Source organism: Crinia signifera, chromosome 5 (genome assembly GCF_055691185.1).
Source record: "Crinia signifera chromosome 5, ASM5569118v1, whole genome shotgun sequence".
Classification (NCBI taxonomy): domain Eukaryota; kingdom Metazoa; phylum Chordata; class Amphibia; order Anura; family Myobatrachidae; genus Crinia; species Crinia signifera.
The window spans coordinates 336,043,691-336,064,136 of NC_139221.1; the positions used below are offsets into that span (position 1 = coordinate 336,043,691).

The window sequence follows — 20,446 nt, forward strand, 5'->3', positions numbered from 1 at the left end:
TGCACCGAGGTAACCTGCTTTCTAGCTCCTATCATGGTTGGAATCACCGCCTGTGGGATCCCTGCTTTCCTCAGGATGGACCTCTCAACAGCCATGCCGTCAAATGTAGATGCTGTAAGTTGGGACAGGTGAACGGACCCTGTGTTAGCAGGTCGTCGCAGAGAGGCAGGGGCCATGGTTCGTCTACTAACAGGCTTGTTAGAACCGTGTACCACGACCGGCGCGGCCAGTCTGGAGCGATGAACAGCACTGTCACCGACTCCCGTCGGATTCTCTTCAGAACCCGAGGAATGAGAGGCACTGGAGGGAAGATGTAAAAGGAACTGATCCGTCCAGGGTGCCGTGAGAGCGTCCACTGCCACTGCCTGTCGATCTCTTGTCCGAGCGCAGTATCTGGGCAACTGGTGGTTGTGTCTGGAGGCCATCATGTCTATCTGCGGACAACCCCACCGACGAGTCAAGGTCTGGAAGACCTGAGGGTTCAGACACCACTCTCCGTGGTGGACGTCTCGGCGGCTGAGGTAGTCTGCCTCCCAGTTTTCCACGCCTGGTATGAAAATGGCAGACACGGCCCCTGCGTGCTCCTGCACCCAGCAAAGAATCCTCTTCACCTCTCTCATTGCTGCACGGCTGCGGGTGCCTCCCTGCTTGTTTATGTAAGCCACAGCCGTGGCATTGTCCGACTGCACCCTGATGTCCTTGTTCCGGAGGACCACTTCCGCCTGGAGCAGGGCATAATACACTGCTCGCAGTTCCAGCCCATTGATGGACATCTGTGCTTCCTCCGGGGTCCACAGTCCCTGGAAGTGGAGGCCCAGCGTGACCGCTCCCCAACCCTGAGGCTGGCGTCCGTGGTGAGGAGTGTCCAATTGTGTATGGCGAACCTCCGCCCCTCCTGCAGGTTGCTGGAGTCGAGCCACCACGCCAGTGATGCTCGAGCCTGATGGGAGAGAGAGATTCGCTGCTGTAGAAACAGGTGTGAACCTGTCCACTGGCGGAGCAGACACAGATGGAAGGGGCGAGATCGAAACCGCCCGTACTGCACCGCCTCGAACGTGGCCACCATCCTTCCCAGCAGCCTTGTGCAAAGGAGAACTGTGACCGTTCGATGCTGCAGCACCAGTCGAACCGCTTCCTGCAGGGACAAGATCTTGTCCATGGGAAGGAATACCCTTCTCTGGACCGTGTCCAGAGTCATCCCTAGGAACAGAATCCTCTGCGATGGGGTCAGCTGTGACTTTTGGATGTTGAGCATCCAGCCATGGGACTCCAGAGTCTGACGTGTCAGGTGGATGTTGTGCAGAAGGACCTCCCTGGACGGAGCCTTCAACAGAAGGTCGTCCAAGTAAGGGACAATTGTAACTCCCTGAGCCCTGAGTATCTCCATCATGACAGCCATCACTTTGGTAAACACCCGGGGCGCAGAGGAGAGGCCGAATGGGAGGGCTCGGAACTGCAGGTGACAGTTCTGGACAGCAAACCGCAGGTATGCCTGGTGAGGGGGCCAGATGGGGATATGCAGGTATGCATCTTTGATATCGATGGATACAAGAAACTCCCCTGGTTCCAGGCCTGCAATGACAGACTGCAGTGACTCCATCTTGAAGCGAGTGAACCGCAGGAAGGGATTGAGCTGCTTTAAGTTCAAGATGGGTCTTACTGAGCTGTCCGGCTTGGGAACCAGAAAAAGGCTGGAATAAAATCCCTTTGCCTTTTCCGGTTCCGGGATAACCACCCCTAAATCCTTGAGCTTCTGAATGGCGGCCTGCAAGGCCCTGCCTTTCTCCTGTGAAGCTGGCAAACCTGTGGGAAAAAAACGTTGAGGAGGAGGCAACAAGAAATCTATCTTGTAGCCTACTGCTACCAGGTCCTTTACCCATGCGTCCTGGCATGAACCGGCCCAAACCTGATGGTAAAACAGCTGCCAGCCCCCCACCCTGTGTTCTGGACAGGAGCTGGGAGAGTCATGCCGAGGGCTTGGCGGTAACCTTTGCATCCAGGATTGGAGCGCTGGCTGAACCTCTGCCTCTTCCTCGGAAGCCTCTGGAGCTAGTAGCCGCTCCCCTAGACCTACCCCTGAATCTGGGGGTGGGCCGAAATGACCGAAAGGACTGCCCTCCAGTAGTAGGAAATGACCTACGCGGAGGAGGAGCTGCAGTGGGCAGGAACTGAGACTTACCCCCTGTAGCCTGTGAAATCATTTTGTCCAGCTCTGGACCAAAGAGGGCCTCACCAGCAAAGGGTAATGCTTCCACCGCCTTTTTGGAATCGGCATCTGCATTCCATTGTCTTAACCAAAGAGTACGGCGAGCAGAAACTGAGAGGGCAGAGATACGAGCCGCAAGCATACAAACATCTGAAGAGGCTTCTACCAAGTAACCTGCAGCCTCCCGTATGTGTTCCACTAAGAGCAACATATCACTTGCCCCTGGGTCTAGAGAGGAGGCCACCTGGGATGCCCATACCTCCATGGCCCTATTGACCCAACATCCCACTTGTGCTGGGCATTGTAAAAGACCTGCGGCTGAATAAATATCCTTCAGAGCACTCTCTAACCGCCTATCAGACACATCTTTAAGGGTAGAGGCTCCTGGAATGGGCAACACTGTCTTTTTGGACAAGCGTGATACCGAAGAATCAACAGCAGGTGGCGTCTCACATGCCTTCCTAGCATCCTTTGGAAAAGGATAGGCAGTGAAAAATCTCTGAGACACCTGAAACTTTTTGTCTGGGTGTAACCAAGCCTTTTGCAAGTGTTCATCCAGCTCCTCTGAGGCTGGGAAATATGCAGACTGTTTCTGCTTTTTAGCAAACACTGAGGGACGCGCAGCAGGTCTCACCTCCTCTGTGACATTGAGGGTTAACCTGACTGCTTGTATTAAGTCCTCTAAACCCTGAGAGGGGACATCAGTGTCCTGTATAAGCGGAGCCTCAGGCTCAGCATCAGGCTGAGCATCAGGGTCATGAAATTCACCCTCCTCTAGAGCTGGCATGTCATCATCTGTATCATCTAACAGAGGGACCTGAGGAAACATCCTATTAGCAGAAGCCAGTCTAGGGGGAGGGGGTGTAGAGGAGTCTGCATGCAATGCTCTAGACAAACTTTCCACAGCAGAGGTTAACTCTGCCTGCTGATCCCTGGCTGCATCCCTATCTTGTCTGGCCGAAGATAACTCAGAAGCTAGCTGAGAAATCACTGTAGACAACTGTGAAGCCCATACAGGTATATCCTGCCCCGATGTTGAAGGGGTGGGGGCTGGGGATGCAGCACATGAGGGACATAAAATGGCGCCCTCCGCGTGTGGCGCGAATTTATTGCTGCACTTCTTGCAAGCAATCTTTTTACCAGCCATCATACACTCAGCAATCTTACACAGAAAGGAGAGAAAGATGGAAAAACTGGACAGGAGAGGAGGTATAGAAAAAAGGCAGAGTCTGCCACAAGCCCGATACGCGCACTGTATATAAATATAACTTGCGCCGGCTAAGGGACCTTTTTGGACACAGTCCAAGCCGCCCTGACCTCCTATGTCCCACTGTGACTCACTGAACCAGGGTCACCGGCACTTCCAGACACCTCGAGGGAGCCGCGGATCACGCTGCTGCTTCAATGGCTGCCGCTCCTACAAAGAAGGAGGAAGCGGAAGTACCCAGCATGCCGCGCTCTTGCTCCCCAGTAATGGCGCTGTATTTAAAAGTGCGCTGCCGCGGCATTTTACACTGAATCCCCCGCTAGCGGGGGATCAGCGCTATACTTACCCCTGCCTTAGCTGTCGGGTGCGGCATGCTAACAGGTCCTCGAGGCGCGCTGCAAGCAGCGGCGACGGGACCTCAGGATCTGTGGATCCTGTAGCCAGGTACCGGAGGCAAGCTGCATGCAGCTGCGACCGGACCTGCCGACAGCGCCCGCGTCGCAGGCAGGTTGGGACAGGGAGCTACCTGCCTGTCCTCTTGCTGATTGTAGCATCAATTTACATTAAAAAATATATAAAGCTCAGGAGTGAGCCTTGAACGCACCCAGCTCCCGCAGGGCACATGCTAAGACTGCCTAGGAGAGGAAGTAGAAGGGGAGGAGTTAGTCACTGTTAAAGGTGGGAATGGCAGTAAATTGGTGTAGGGGGATGATGATGGGTGATGAGCCGTCAGAGAAGTTGGGAATGGCGGTAACTTGGTGTAGGGGGATGATGATGGGTGATGAGCCATCAGAGAAGGTGGGAATGGCAGTAAATTGGTGTAGGGGGATGATGATGGGTGATGAGCAGTCACAGAAGGTGGGAATGGCGGTAACTTGGTGTAGGGGGATGATGATGGGTGATGAGCCGTCAGAGAAGTTGGGAATGGCGGTAACTTGGTGTAGGAGGAGGATGATGATGGGTGATGAGCCGTCAGAGAAGTTGGGAATGGCGGTAACGTGGTGTAGGGGGATGATGATGGGTGATGAGCCGTCAGAGAAGTTGGGAATGGCGGTAACGTGGTGTAGGGGGATGATGATGGGCGATGAGCCGTCAGAGAAGTTGGGAATGGCGGTAACTTGGTGTAGGAGGAGGATGATGATGAGTGATGAGCCGTCAGAGAAGTTGGGAATGGCGGTAACTTGGTGTAGGAGGAGGATGATGATGAGTGATGAGCCGTCAGAGAAGTTGGGAATGGCGGTAACTTGGTGTAGGGGGATGATGATGGGTGATGAGCCGTCAGAGAAGTTGGGAATGGCGGTAACTTGGTGTAGGGGGATGATGATGGGTGATGAGCCGTCAGAGAAGTTGGGAATGGCGGTAACTTGGTGTAGGGGGATGATGATGGGTGATGAGCCGTCAGAGAAGTTGGGAATGGCGGTAACTTGGTGTAGGGGGATGATGATGGGTGATGAGCCGTCAGAGAAGTTGGGAATGGCGGTAACTTGGTGTAGGAGGAGGATGATGATGGGTGATGAGCCGTCAGAGAAGTTGGGAATGGCGGTAACTTGGTGTAGGGGGATGATGATGGGTGATGAGCCGTCAGAGAAGTTGGGAATGGCGGTAACTTGGTGTAGGGGGATGATGATGGGTGATGAGCCGTCACAGAAGGTGGGAATGGCGGTAACTTGGTGTAGGGGGATGATGATGGGTGATGAGCCGTCAGAGAAGTTGGGAATGGCGGTAACTTGGTGTAGGAGGAGGATGATGATGAGTGATGAGCCGTCAGAGAAGTTGGGAATGGCGGTAATGTGGTGTAGGGGGATGATGATGGGCGATGAGCCATCAGAGAAGTTGGGAATGGCGGTAACTTGGTGTAGGAGGAGGATGATGATGAGTGATGAGCCGTCAGAGAAGTTGGGAATGGCGGTAACTTGGTGTAGGAGGATGATGATGAGTGATGAGCCGTCAGAGAAGTTGGGAATGGCGGTAACTTGGTGTAGGAGGAGGATGATGATGAGTGATGAGCCATCAGAGAAGTTGGGAATGGCGATAACTTGGTGTAGGGGGATGATGATGGGTGATGAGCCGTCAGAGAAGTTGGGAATGGCGGTAACTTGGTGTAGGGGGATGATGATGGGTGATGAGCCGTCAGAGAAGTTGGGAATGGCGATAACTTAGCGTAGTAGTAGTAGTACGTTTATTTATAAGGCGCCGCAATGTGTCCGCAGCGCCTTACATAGCAAACAAAAAACAAACAAATTACAAGGTAACATACAGGGTGTGTTGAAAGATACAGTATAAATAGGGGTATAGCTGGTCGAACTAAAATCAGCATCAGTTCAGAAGTAGGTGTCAAAATTGTCAAGGAGACTGAAGATGAAGTAGAGGAAGGGAAGAACAGGACAGGAGCACAGGTGAGGTAATGAGCTAGGGTAAGTACGTGAGGAAGGAGGGCCCTGCTCATAAGAGTTAACATACTAAAAATAGGTGGGTGGACGAACGAAATACAATAGGATAAGTAGGAACGGAGGGGAACGGAGACAGGATAGGAGGATCAAAAGAGGTATAGGCTAGTCGAAAAAAGTGGGTTTTGAGGGAGCGCTTGAAGGAGGTAAGGGAATCAGATAGCCTGATGGGTGGCGGGAGGTTGTTCCAGTGCAGGGGGGCAGCGCGAGAGAAATCTTGGACACGGGAGTGGGAGGAGGTGATTAGGGGAGAGGTCAGTCGGCGGTCAGCGATGGAGCGAAGAGGACGGGAGGGAGTGTGGATAGAGATCAGTGAAGAGCGGTAGGGAGCTGTGGAGGAGGAGAGAGCCTTGTAGGTGGTGGTGAGGAGTTTAAAGAGAACTCGGAAAGGAATGGGGAGCCAGTGAAGAGATAAACAGAGGGGGGAGGCGGAGGTAGAGCGGCGGGAGAGGAAGATGAGCCTAGCAGCAGCGTTAAGAATGGATTGGAGAGGTGCGAGGCGGGTGAGAGGTAGCCCAGAGAGAAGGATGTTGCAGTAGTCAAGGCGGGAGATGACAAGAGAGTGAATGAGAATTTTGGTCGCGTCAGTGGAGAGGAATGGTCTGATGCGTGAGATGTTGCGTAGGTGAAAGCGGCAAGACTGTGAGAGAGCACGAATGTGGGGGGTGAAAGAGAGGGAGGAGTCAATGATGACACCGATGCAGCGCGTTTGGTCGGTGGACGTGATCTCGGTTTCACCAATGCTGATGGAGATAGTGGGAGAAGAGGGGATGTTCGGGGGATGGAAGATTAGAAGTTCAGTTTTAGCCATGTTTAGTTTCAGGAAGCGTTGGGTCATCCAGGCTGAGATGGCCGTGAGGCATTCGGAGACCTTGGACAGGAGTGATGGGGATAAGTCGGGGGAGGAGAGATAGATTAGGGTATCATCAGCATAAAGGTGGTAATGAAAACCATAGGAGCTGATGAGGGTGCCCAGAGAGGTGGTGTAGAGGGAGAAGAGGAGAGGGCCAAGGACTGACCCTTGGGGAACACCGACTGGCTGGGGGGTAGTAGGAGAGGAGGAGCTCGGAGTGGAGACGGAGAAGGAGCGATCGGAGAGGTATGAGGTGAACCAGGAGAAGACCGTGCCAGTGATGCCAAAGGAGCGGAGGGTGTTGAGCAGGAGAGGGTGGTCAACAGTGACAAAGGCAGCCGACAGATCAAGCTGGATGAGGATAGAGAAGAGGCCTTTGGATTTAGCCGATAGTAGATCGTTAGTGACTTTGGTCAGGGCAGTTTCAGTGGAATGTAAAGGGCGGAACCCGGATTGGAGGGGGTCTAGAATGGAGTTAGCAGTAAGGTGGCTTAGGAGACGATTATAGGTCAGACGTTCTAGGAGTTTGGAGGCAAAAGGGAGGAGGGAGATGGGCCTGTAGTTGGATGGGGATGATCGTAGGGGGATGATCATGGTGGGGAATAAGTAGATATGTCACATTAGATAAAGCAGTACAGGTCGAGTATCCCGTATCCGAATTATTCCGAAAACCAGACATTCCAGAAAGTGCAAAAAAATTTTTTTTTTTTATAAAAACTCACTGGGGACATTTGTAACAGCATCACTGGGGACATGATATGTAACTGGCACTATATATGTGCAAGACAATGATTGCTTGGCATTCAAATTCAGTGCTGAGATAGTACACACAATTTGTTTCACGTTTTGAAACCTTGTTTTTTGAACAAATAAAATATATTTGTGTGTATTTTATGTGTTAATAAAATATATTTGTGTGTATATTATGTGTTTATACAGCATAAATGCAAGATACTTCAAAATACATCATTGAAATATTAAAATATTCCGAAATACGGAATAATCCGTTATCCAAAATTCTCCTGGTCCCAAGCATTTTGGATAAGGGATACTCAACCTGTATCACATATCCTCACCGGCAGAAACGCAGAATCCCTTGAAGGGAGATTCTAATTCTCCTCCTTTTAGGTCCCTCCGAACTGTAATACACCATGGCCCCGAGGGCAGGAGCCCCAACCAAAGACCCCACACAGACAAAATTCAGCCATCTACGTTGGAAGGGCCTGTGGAAAAGAAAAGCATTCACATAAACAGTAGCACTTTCCTACATTATTCTGAGAGACATCCTGTGACATCAGACTGCGCTGCTAACACACCCTGCGACATCATCAGACTGCGCTGCTAACACACCCTGTGACATCAGACTGCACTGCTAACACACCCTGCGACATCATCAGACTGCGCTGTTAACACACCCTGCGACATCATCAGACTGCGCTGCTAACACACCCTGTGACATTAGACTGCGCTGCTAACACACCCTGCGCTGCTAACACACCCTGTGACATCATCAGACTGCGCTGCTAACACACCCTGTGACATCATCAGACTGCGCTGCTAACACACCCTGTGACATCATCAGGCTGCGCTGCTAACACACCCTACGACATCATCAGACTGCGCTGCTACACACCCTACGACATCATCAGACTGCGCTGCTAACACACCCTACGACATCATCAGACTGCGCTGCTAACACACCCTACGACATCATCAGACTGCGCTGCTAACACACCCTACGACATCATCAGACTGCGCTGCTAACACACCCTGTGACATCATCAGGCTGCGCTGCTAACACACCCTGTGACATCATCAGACTGCGCTGCTAACACACCCTGTGACATCATCAGACTGCGCTGCTAACACACCCTGTGACATCATCAGACTGCGCTGCTAACACACCCTGCGACATCATCAGACTGCGCTGCTAACACACCCTGGCGACATCAGACTGCGCTGTTAACACACCCTGTGACATCATCAGACTGCGCTGCTAACACACCCTGTGACATCATCAGGCTGTGCTGCTAACACACCCTGTGACATCATCAGGCTGTGCTGCTAACACACCCTGTGACATCATCAGGCTGCTCTGCTAACACACCCTGTGACATCATCAGGCTGCGCTGCTAACACACCCTGTGACATCATCAGGCTGCGCTGCTAACACACCCTGCAACATCATCAGACTGCGCTGCTAACACACCCTGCGACATCATCAGACTGCGCTGCTAACACACCCTGTGACATCATCAGGCTGCGCTGAATAAAGACGCCATGAGACATTGTTAGACTTTGCTGCTGTGAGACACTTTATGAAATCCTTAAACTGATTCGAGACACCCTGTGACATTATTAGACTGCGCTGATGACAGAGGCCATGTGACATCATTAGACTGCGCTGATGACAGAGGCCATGTGACACCATTAGACTGCGCTGATGACAGACACCCTGTGACACCATTAGACTGCACTGATGATATACACCCTGTGACATCATTAGACTGCGCTGATGACAGACGCCATGTGACACCATTAGACTGCGCTGATGACAGACGCCATGTGACACCATTAGACTGCGCTGATGACAGAGGCCATGTGACACCATTAGACTGCGCTGATGACAGAGGCCATGTGACACCATTAGACTGCACTGATGACAGATGCCATGTGACACCATTAGACTGCACTGATGACAGACACCCTGTGACATCATTAGACTGCACTGATGACAGACACCCTGTGACATCATTAGACTGCGCTGATGACAGATGCCATGTGACACCATTAGACTGCGCTGATGACAGACATCCTGTGACAGCATTAGACTGCGCTGATGACAGAGGCCCTGTGATACCATTAGACTGCTCTGATGACAGAGGCCATGTGACATCATTAGACTGCTCTGATGACTGACACCCTGTGACAGCATTAGACTGCGCTGATGACAGAGGCCATGTGACACCATTAGACTGCGCTGATGACAGACCTCCTGTGACAGCATTAGACTGCTCTGATGACAGACGCCATGTGACACCATTAGACTGCGCTGATGACAGAGGCCATGTGACACCATTAGACTGCTCTGATGACAGAGGCCATGTGACACCATTAGACTGCACTGATGACAGTTGCCATGTGACACCATTAGACTGCGCTGATGACAGAGGCCCTGTGACACCATTAGACTGCGCTGATGACAGAGGCCATGTGACATCATTAGACTGCGCTGATGACAGAGGCCATGTGACACCATTAGACTGCGCTGATGACAGACGCCATGTGACACCATTAGACTGCGCTGATGACAGAGGCCATGTGACACCATTAGACTGCGCTGATGACAGAGGCCATGTGACACCATTAGACTGCACTGATGACAGATGCCATGTGACACCATTAGACTGCACTGATGACAGACACCCTGTGACACCATTAGACTGCACTGATGATATACACCCTGTGACATCATTAGACTGCGCTGATGACAGACGCCATGTGACACCATTAGACTGCGCTGATGACAGACGCCATGTGACACCATTAGACTGCGCTGATGACAGAGGCCATGTGACACCATTAGACTGCGCTGATGACAGAGGCCATGTGACACCATTAGACTGCACTGATGACAGATGCCATGTGACACCATTAGACTGCACTGATGACAGACACCCTGTGACATCATTAGACTGCACTGATGACAGACACCCTGTGACATCATTAGACTGCGCTGATGACAGATGCCATGTGACACCATTAGACTGCGCTGATGACAGAGGCCCTGTGATACCATTAGACTGCTCTGATGACAGAGGCCATGTGACATCATTAGACTGCTCTGATGACTGACACCCTGTGACAGCATTAGACTGCGCTGATGACAGAGGCCATGTGACACCATTAGACTGCGCTGATGACAGACCTCCTGTGACACCATTAGACTGCACTGATGATATACACCCTGTGACATCATTAGACTGCGCTGATGACAGACGCCATGTGACACCATTAGACTGCGCTGATGACAGACGCCATGTGACACCATTAGACTGCGCTGATGACAGAGGCCATGTGACACCATTAGACTGCTCTGATGACAGAGGCCATGTGACACCATTAGACTGCACTGATGACAGTTGCCATGTGACACCATTAGACTGCGCTGATGACAGAGGCCATGTGACACCATTAGACTGCACTGATGACAGATGCCATGTGACATCATTAGACTGCACTGATGACAGATGCCATGTGACATCATTAGACTGCACTGATGACAGATGCCATGTGACATCATTAGACTGCACTGATGACAGATGCCATGTGACACCATTAGACTGCTCTGATGACAGACATCCTGTGACAGCATTAGACTGCGCTGATGACAGAGGCCATGTGACATCATTAGACTGCGCTGATGACAGAGGCCATGTGACACCATTAGACTGCTCTGATGAGACACCCTGTGACATCATTAGACTGCGCTGATGACAGAGGCCATGTGACATCATTAGACTGCGCTGATGACAGAGGCCATGTGACATCATTAGACTGCGCTGATGACAGAGGCCATGTGACATCATTAGACTGCGCTGATGACAGAGGCCATGTGACACCATTAGACTGCGCTGATGACAGACATCCTGTGACAGCATTAGACTGCGCTGATAACAGAGGCCATGTGACACCATTAGACTGCGCTGATGACAGACGTCATGTGACACCATTAGACTGCGCTGATGACAGAAGCCATGTGACACCATTAGACTGCGCTGATGACAGAGGCCATGTGACACCATTAGACTGCACTGATGACAGTTGCCATGTGACACCATTAGACTGCGCTGATGACAGAGGCCATGTGACACCATTAGACTGCACTGATGACAGATGCCAGGGTACATCATTAGACTGCACTGATGACAGATGCCATGTGACATCATTAGACTGCACTGATGACAGATGCCATGTGACACCATTAGACTGCTCTGATGACAGACATCCTGTGACAGCATTAGACTGCGCTGATGACAGAGGCCATGTGACATCATTAGACTGCGCTGATGAGACACCCTGTGACATCATTAGACTGCGCTGATGACAGAGGCCATGTGACATCATTAGACTGCGCTGATGACAGAGGCCATGTGACACCATTAGACTGCTCTGATGAGACACCCTGTGACATCATTAGACTGCGCTGATGACAGAGGCCATGTGACATCATTAGACTGCGCTGATGACAGAGGCCATGTGACATCATTAGACTGCGCTGATGACAGACGCCGTGTGACACCATTAGACTGCGCTGATGACAGACGCCATGTGACAGCATTAGACTGCTCTGATGACAGACGCCATGTGACATCATTAGACTGCGCTGATGACAGACCTCCTGTGACATCATTAGACTGCGCTGATGACAGATGCCATGTGACACCATTAGACTGCGCTGATGACAGACATCCTGTGACAGCATTAGACTGCGCTGATAACAGAGGCCATGTGACACCATTAGACTGCGCTGATGACAGACGTCATGTGACACCATTAGACTGCGCTGATGACAGAAGCCATGCGACACCATTAGACTGCGCTGATGACAGAGGCCATGCGACACCATTAGACTGCGCTGATGACAGAGGCCATGCGACACCATTAGACTGCGCTGATGACAGAGGCCATGTGACACCATTAGACTGCGCTGATGACAGAGGCCCTGTGATACCATTAGACTGCGCTGATGACAGACGCCATGTGACACCATTAGACTGCACTGATGACAGATGCCATGTGACATCATTAGACTGCGCTGATGACAGAGGCCATGTGACACCATTAGACTGTGCTTATGACAGACGCCATGTGACACCATTAGACTGCGCTGATGACAGATGCCATGTGACATCATTAGACTGCGCTGATGACAGAGGCCATGTGACACCATTAGACTGCGCTGATGACAGAGGCCATGTGACACCATTAGACTGCGCTGATGACAGAGGCCATGTGACACCATTAGACTGCGCTGATGACAGAGGCCATGTGACACCATTAGACTGTGCTGATGACAGAGGCCATGTGACACCATTAGACTGCGCTGATGACAGAGGCCATGTGACACCATTAGACTGCGCTGATGACAGAGGCCATGTGACACCATTAGACTGCTCTGATGACAGACGCCCTGTGACAGCATTAGACTGCGCTGATGACAGAGGCCCTGTGATACCATTAGACTGTGCTGATGACAGAGGCCATGTGACACCATTAGACTGCGCTGATGACAGAGGCCTTGTGACACCATTAGACTGTGCTGATGACAGAGGCCATGTGACACCATTAGACTGTGCGGATGACAGAGGCCATGTGACACCATTAGACTGTGCGGATGACAGAGGCCATGTGACACCATTAGACTGTGCTGATGACAGAGGCCATGTGACACCATTAGACTGCGCTGATGACAGAGGCCATGTGACACCATTAGACTGCGCTGATGACAGACGCCATGTGACAGCATTAGACTGCGCTAATGACAGACATCCTGTGACAGCATTAGACTGCGCTAATGACAGACATCCTGTGACAGCATTAGACTGCGCTAATGACAGACATCCTGTGACAGCATTAGACTGCGCTAATGACAGACATCCTGTGACAGCATTAGACTGCGCTGATGACAGACGCCATGTGACATCATTAGACTGCTCTGATGACAGACTCCATGTGACAGCATTAGACTGCGAGTATTTCCCAGGAGAATTCCAGAGAGTACAGGGTTACAGAGGAATGATTATGTAGGATTGTCCCTGACCCGAGACTGTCATCTGTCCTCCATAGATCAGACACTGATAAAGCTCTGTCCGAGGCCTCAGCGAGGGGATGTCAGACTGCAATGGTGCGTACGGCCACGTATGTCCTATATCACATGCTACATGTGACCGACATGCCAGAGGCCAGGCCGTATCCCCCCGGACCCTGGGTAATAAGTATAGCATGGTCCCTACTGGGGATGGGGGCGTACCCAACCCAATAAAACCTCTGGTTACTGTCTGTGCAGCCCCATCCTATCGCCAGCACTATGTATCTCACCGCGAGGTCTGAGCGCCCATCCATCTTGTAGATAACAGACTGTTCGGGGAACATCGGAGCGTCTGGGACTTGTGGTACCGATAAAACAGAAACTACAAGAAAAAAACCCAGATTGAGGCAAATCCGTAGTATTGAAAGTATCTGCAGAGGTCACATCCCAGGATGCTCTACTGTAACCCCTGCACCTCACTCTCACATGTCTCTCCCCCTGCACCTCACTCTCACATGTCTCTCCCCCTGCACCTCACTCTCACATGTCTCTCCCCCTGCACCTCACTCTCACATGTCTCTCCCCCTGCACCTCACTCTCACATGTCTCTCCCCCTGCACCTCACTCTCACATGTCTCTCCAGTCTCCTCCCCCTGCACCCGCTCCCCCCTACACCCCGCTCCCCCCCGCTCTCCCCCTGCACCCCGCTCTCCCATCTCTCTCCCCCTGCACCCCGCTCTCCTGTCTCCTTCCCCCCTGCACCACACTCTCCTGTTTCTCTCGCCCTGCACCCCGCTCTCCAGTTTCTCTCCCCCTGCACCTCACTCTCACATGTCTCTCCCCCTGCACCTCACTATCACATGTCTCTCCCCCTGCACCTCACTCTCACATGTCTCTCCAGTCTCCCCCCCTGCACCCCGCTCTCCCATCTCTCTCCCCCTGCACCCCGCTCTCCTGTCTCCTTCCACCCTGCACCCCGCTCTCCTGTCTCCTTCCCCCCTGCACCACACTCTCCCGTTTCTCTACCCCTGCACCCCGCTCACCAGTTTCTCTATCCCTGCACCCCGCTCTCCCATCTCTCTCCCCCTGCACCTCACTCTCACATGTCTCTCCCCCTGCACCCCACTCTCCCATCTCTCTCTCCCCCTGCACCCCGCTCTCCCATCTCTCTCCCCCTGCACCTCACTCTCACATGTCTCTCCCCCTGCACCTCACTCTCACATGTCTCTCCCCCTGCACCTTACTCTCACATGTCTCTCCAGTCTCCCCCCCCTACACCCTGCTCCCCCCCGCTCTCCCATCTCTCTCCCCCTGCACCTCACTCTCACATGTCTCTCCCCCTGCACCTCACTCTCACATGTCTCTCCCCCTGCACCTCACTCTCCCATCTCTCTCCCCCTGCACCTCACTCTCACATGTCTCTCCCCCTGCACCTTACTCTCACATGTCTCTCCAGTCTCCACCCCCTACACCCTGCTCCCCCCCGCTCTCCCCCTGCACCTCACTCTCACATGTCTCTCCCCCTGCACCTTACTCTCACATGTCTCTCCAGTCTCCCCCCCTACACCCTGCTCCCCCCCGCTCTCCCATCTCTCTCACCCTGCACCCCGCTCTCTCCCCCTGCACCCCGCTCTTCTGTCTCCTTCCCCCCTGCACCACACTCTCCCGTTTCTCTCCCCCTGCACCCCGCTCACCAGTTTCTCTCCCCCTGCACCTTACTCTCACATGTCTCTCCCCCCTGCACCTTACTCTCACATGTCTCTCCCCCTCCACCTTACTCTCACATGTCTCTCCAGTCTCCCCACCCTACACCCTGCTCCCCCCCGCTCTCCCATCTCTCTCACCCTGCACCCCGCTCTCTCCCCCTGCACCCCGCACCACACTCTCCCGTTATCTCCCCCTGCACCCCGCTCACCAGTTTCTCTATCCCTGCACCCCGCTCTCCCATCTCTCTCCCCCTGCACCCCGCTCTCCCATCTCTCTCCCCCTGCACCCCACTCTCCTGTCTCCTTCCCCCCTGCACCACACTCTCCTGTTTCTCTCGCCCTGCACCCCGCTCTCCAGTTTCTCTCTCCCTGCACCCCGCTCTCCCATCTCTCTCTCCCGCTGCACCCCACTCTCCCGTCTCTCTCCCGCTGCACGCCACTTTCCCGTCTCTCTCCTGCTGCATCCCGCTCTCCTGTCTCTTTCCACCACTCTCCTGTCTCTCTCCCTTCTGTACCCCACTCAGACGTCTCTCCCCTTCGGCACCCCATTCTCCCATCTCTCCCCCTGCACCCCACTCACATGTTTCTCCCGCCCATGCACCCCACTCACACGCCCTCCCTTGCACCTGCCCCACTCTCCTGTCTCTGTAACCCCTGCACCCCACTCTCACATCTATTTCCCTCTGCACCCCTCTCCCCCTGCACCCCAATCTCCTGTCTCTCTCCCATCTCTCCCCCTGCACCCAATTCTTCTGTCTCTCTCTCCCCCTGCACCCCAATCTCCTGTCTCTCTCCCCCTGCACCTCACTCTCCTGTCTCTCTCCCATCTCTCCCCCTGCACCCAATTCTCCTGTCTCTCTCCCATCTCTCCCCCTGCACCCCACTCTCCTGTCTCTCTCCCATCTCTCCCTGCACCCCATTCTGTCTCTCTCTCCCCCTGCACCCCACTCTCCTGTCTCTCCCCTACACACCGCCTCACTCTCCCCGCACCCCCCTATCCCCCGCAGTCAGTCAGGGTCCCGGATGTCACACTTACCGGTCTCACGTACATGTCTCTCTGCCAGGAACTGATCACGTGACTCCGGCGTCACCGCCCACAGACATGGAGTCACGCCCCCGTCTTCCTATTCGTCAGACGGGAACAGAAACATTCCCCATGTGACCATATTGTACGGGACCAGTAACACGCCCCCATAATGAACAGGCCCCGCCCACAAGACACACATAACCACACAGGCTCCGCCCACTACACCCGCCGCACCCGCCTGGCCCCGCCCACTACACCCGCCGAGCCCGGCACGAGGGAGAGATGAGGGAGAGAGGAGAGAAAGCAGGTTTCTAAATATTAGGTCTAAGAGATTAATAAAAGAAAAAGACTGTGCTTTCAGGTTTGGCTCCATAGGGAGGGGAAATACCTTTATAATTATTTATTCTTTCTGAAACTTTTTATTTTTTATTTTATAATTTGTTATATTTTCTTTTTTGAGTGCATCCTCCGGTTGTGCTGTCACCAGGCTCCGTGTTGACGAGGCTGAAGTTGGCTTCTTATTCGAGCTCCAGCTTCTTATTCAGAACAATCACTTTTACAAGGGTTAATGAATCATGGACCACAAATTTCACTGCAGAAATCAACACAGGGGGGTTGCCTACATATGACCCACTTGCAATTTCTTTTGACCAACAAGGATTTGGGCAGAAAATGGGCACAAAAATGGGCATGGGTCCCAGATGTCATTATTTTGAATAAGTAGCTGGTGTCCTGCAAGGGTTAAACAGCGTTGGTCAACAAATATTACACTGGAAACCCGCACAGGGGGGTCAATTACATATGACCCACTTGCCATTGATTTTGACCAACAAGGATTTGGGCAGAAATAGGGCAGTAAAGTGGGCATAGGTCCCAGATGTCATCATTTTGAATAAGTAGCTGGTGTCCTGCAAGGGTTAAACAGCGTTGGTCAAAAAATATTACACTTGGAATCCACACAGGGGGGTCAGATACATATGACCCACTTGCCATTTCTTTTGACCAACAAGGATTTGGGCAGAAATAGGGCAGTAAAGTGGGCATGGGTCCCAGAATCATGATTTTGAATAAGTAGCTGGTGTCCTGCAAGGGTTAAACAGCGTTGGTCAAAAAATATTACACTGGAAACCCGCACAGGGGGGTCACTTACATATGACCCACTTGCCATTTCTTTTGACCAACAAGGATTTGGGCAGTAATAGGGCAGTAAAGTGGGCATAGGTCACAGATGTCATTATTTTGAATAAGTAGCTGGTGTCCTGCAATGGTTAAACAGTGTTGGTCAAAACATATTACACTTGAAACCCACACAGGGGGGTTGCCTACATATGACCCACTTGCAATTTCTTTTGACCAACAATGATTTGGGCAGAAAATGGGCACAACAATGGGCATGGGTCCCAGAATCATCATTTTGAATAAGTAGCTGGTGTTCTGCAAGGGTTAAACAGCGTTGGTCAAAAAATCTTACACTTGTAATCCACACAGGGGGGTCAGATACATATGACCCACTTGCCATTTCTTTTGACCAACAAGGATTTGGGCAGAAATAGGGCAGTAAAGTGGGCATAGGTCCCAGATGTCATCATTTTGAATAAGTAGCTGGTGTCCTGCAAGGGTTAGGCAGCGTTGGTCAACAAATATTACACTGGAAACCCGCACAGGGGGGTCACTTACATATGACCCACTTGCCATTTCTTTTGACCAACAAGGATTTGGGCAGAAATAGGGCACTAAAGTGGGCATGGGTCCCAGAATCATCATTTTGAATAAGTAGCTGGTGTTCTGCAAGGGTTAAACAGCGTTGGTCAAAAAATCTTACACTTGTAATCCACACAGGGGGGTCAGATACATATGACCCACTTGCCATTTCTTTTGACCAACAAGGATTTGGGCAGAAATAGGGCAGTAAAGTGGGCATAGGTCCCAGATGTCATCATTTTGAATAAGTAGCTGGTGTCCTGCAAGGGTTAAACAGCGTTGGTCAAAACATATTACACTTGAAACCCACACAGGGAGGTTGCCTACATATGACCCACTTGCAATTTCTTTTGACCAACAATGATTTGGGCAGAAAATGGGCACAAAAATGGGCATGGGTCCCAGAATCATCATTTTGAATAAGTAGCTGGTGTCCTGCAAGGGTTAAACAGCGTTGGTCAAAAAATGTTACACTGGAAACCCGCACAGGGGGGTCAGTTACATATGACCCACTTGCCATTTCTTTTGACCAACAAGGATTTGGGCAGAAATAGGGCAGTAAAGTGGGCATGGGTCCAAGAATCATGATTTTGAATAAGTAGCTGGTGTCCTGCAAGGGTTAAACAGCGTTGGTCAAAAAATATTACACTGGAAACCCGCACAGGGGGGTCACTTACATATGACCCACTTGCCATTTCTTTTGACCAACAAGGATTTGGGCAGAAAATGGGCACAAAAATGGGCATGGGTCCCAGAATCATCATTTTGAATAAGTAGCTGGTGTTCTGCAAGGGTTAAACAGCGTTGGTCAAAAAATATTACACTGAAGACCCGCACTAGGGGGTCACTTACATATCACCCACTTGCCATTTCTTTTGACCAACAAGGATTTGGGCAGAAATAGGGCAGTAAAGTGGGCATAGGTCCCAGATGTCATAATTTTGAATAAGTAGCTGGTGTCCTGCAAGGGTTAAACAGCGTTGGTCAAAAAATGTTACACTGGAAACCCGCACAGGGGGGTCACTTACATATGACCCACTTGCCATTTCTTTTGACCAACAAGGATTTGGGCAGAAATAGGGCAGTAAAGTGGGCATGGGTCCAACAATCATGATTTTGAATAAGTAGCTGGTGTCCTGCAAGGGTTAAACAGCGTTGGTCAAAAAATATTACACTGGAAACCCGCACAGGGGGGTCACTTACATATGACCCACTTGCCATTTCTTTTGACCAACAAGGATTTGGGCAGTAATATGGCAGTAAAATGGGCATGGGTCACAGATGTCATTATTTTGAATAAGTAGCTGGTGTCCTGCAAGGGTTAAACAGTGTTGGTCAAAACATATTACACTTGAAACCCACACAGGGGGGTTGCCTACATATGACCCACTTGCAATTTCTTTTGACCAACAATGATTTGGGCAGAAAATGGGCACAAAAATGGGCATGGGTCACAGATGTCATTATTTTGAATAAGTAGCTGGTGTCCTGCAAGGGTTAAACAGCGTTGGTCAAAAAATATTACACTGAAAACCCGCACTAGGGGGTCACTTACATATCACCCACTTGCCATTTCTTTTGACCAACAAGGATTTGGGCAGAAATAGGGCAGTAAATTGGGCATAGGTCCCAGATGTCATCATTTTGAATAAGTAGCTGGTGTCCTGCAAGGGTTAAACAGCGTTGGTCAAAAAATATTACACTGGAAACCCGCACAGGGGGGTCACTTACATATGACCCACTTGCCATTTCTTTTGACCAACAAGGATTTGGGCAGTAATAGGGCAGTAAAGTGGGCATAGGTCACAGATGTCATTATTTTGAATAAGTAGCTGGTGTCCTGCAATGGTTAAACAGTGTTGGTCAAAACATATTACACTTGAAACCCACACAGGGGGGTTGCCTACATATGACCCACTTGCAATTTCTTTTGACCAACAATGATTTGGGCAGAAAATGGGCACAACAATGGGCATGGGTCCCAGAATCATCATTTTGAATAAGTAGCTGGTGTTCTGCAAGGGTTAAACAGCGTTGGTCAAAAAATCTTACACTTGTAATCCACACAGGGGGGTCAGATACATATGACCCACTTGCCATTTCTTTTGACCAACAAGGATTTGGGCAGAAATAGGGCAGTAAAGTTGGGCATAGGTCCCAGATGTCATCATTTTGAATAAGTAGCTGGTGTCCTGCAAGGGTTAGGCAGCGTTGGTCAACAAATATTACACTGGAAACCCGCACAGGGGGGGTCACTTACATATGACCCACTTGCCATTTCTTTTGACCAACAAGGATTTGGGCAGAAATAGGGCACTAAAGTGGGCATGGGTCCCCAGAATCATCATTTTGAATAAGTAGCTGGTGTTCTGCAAGGGTTAAACAGCGTTGGTCAAAAAATCTTACACTTGTAATCCACACAGGGGGGTCCAGATACATATGACCCACTTGCCATTTCTTTTGACCAACAAGGATTTGGGCAGAAATA

General features: G+C 51.3%; 1 protein-coding gene across 2 annotated transcripts in view; it reads right to left on the minus strand.

Annotated features, from left to right (window-relative positions):
- ADCK5 (aarF domain containing kinase 5) overlaps nucleotides 1-16,386 on the minus strand; it is a 215,897-nt gene extending 199,511 nt beyond the window's left edge. The window contains exons 1-3 of one of the 2 annotated variants that reach the window (XM_083145097.1): nucleotides 16,267-16,386; nucleotides 13,815-13,906; nucleotides 7,790-7,936 (exon numbers count right to left, since the gene is read on the minus strand). In XM_083145097.1, coding sequence (XP_083001223.1) covers nucleotides 7,790-7,936; nucleotides 13,815-13,906; nucleotides 16,267-16,281 — 254 coding nt within the window. In that variant the 5' untranslated portion in view covers nucleotides 16,282-16,386. Of the gene's footprint in view, nucleotides 1-7,789; nucleotides 7,937-13,814; nucleotides 13,907-16,266 lie in introns of those variants that run through there. The other variant, XM_083145099.1, reaches the window with a different exon arrangement.
- Between the last annotated feature and the right edge of the window lie 4,060 nt (nucleotides 16,387-20,446).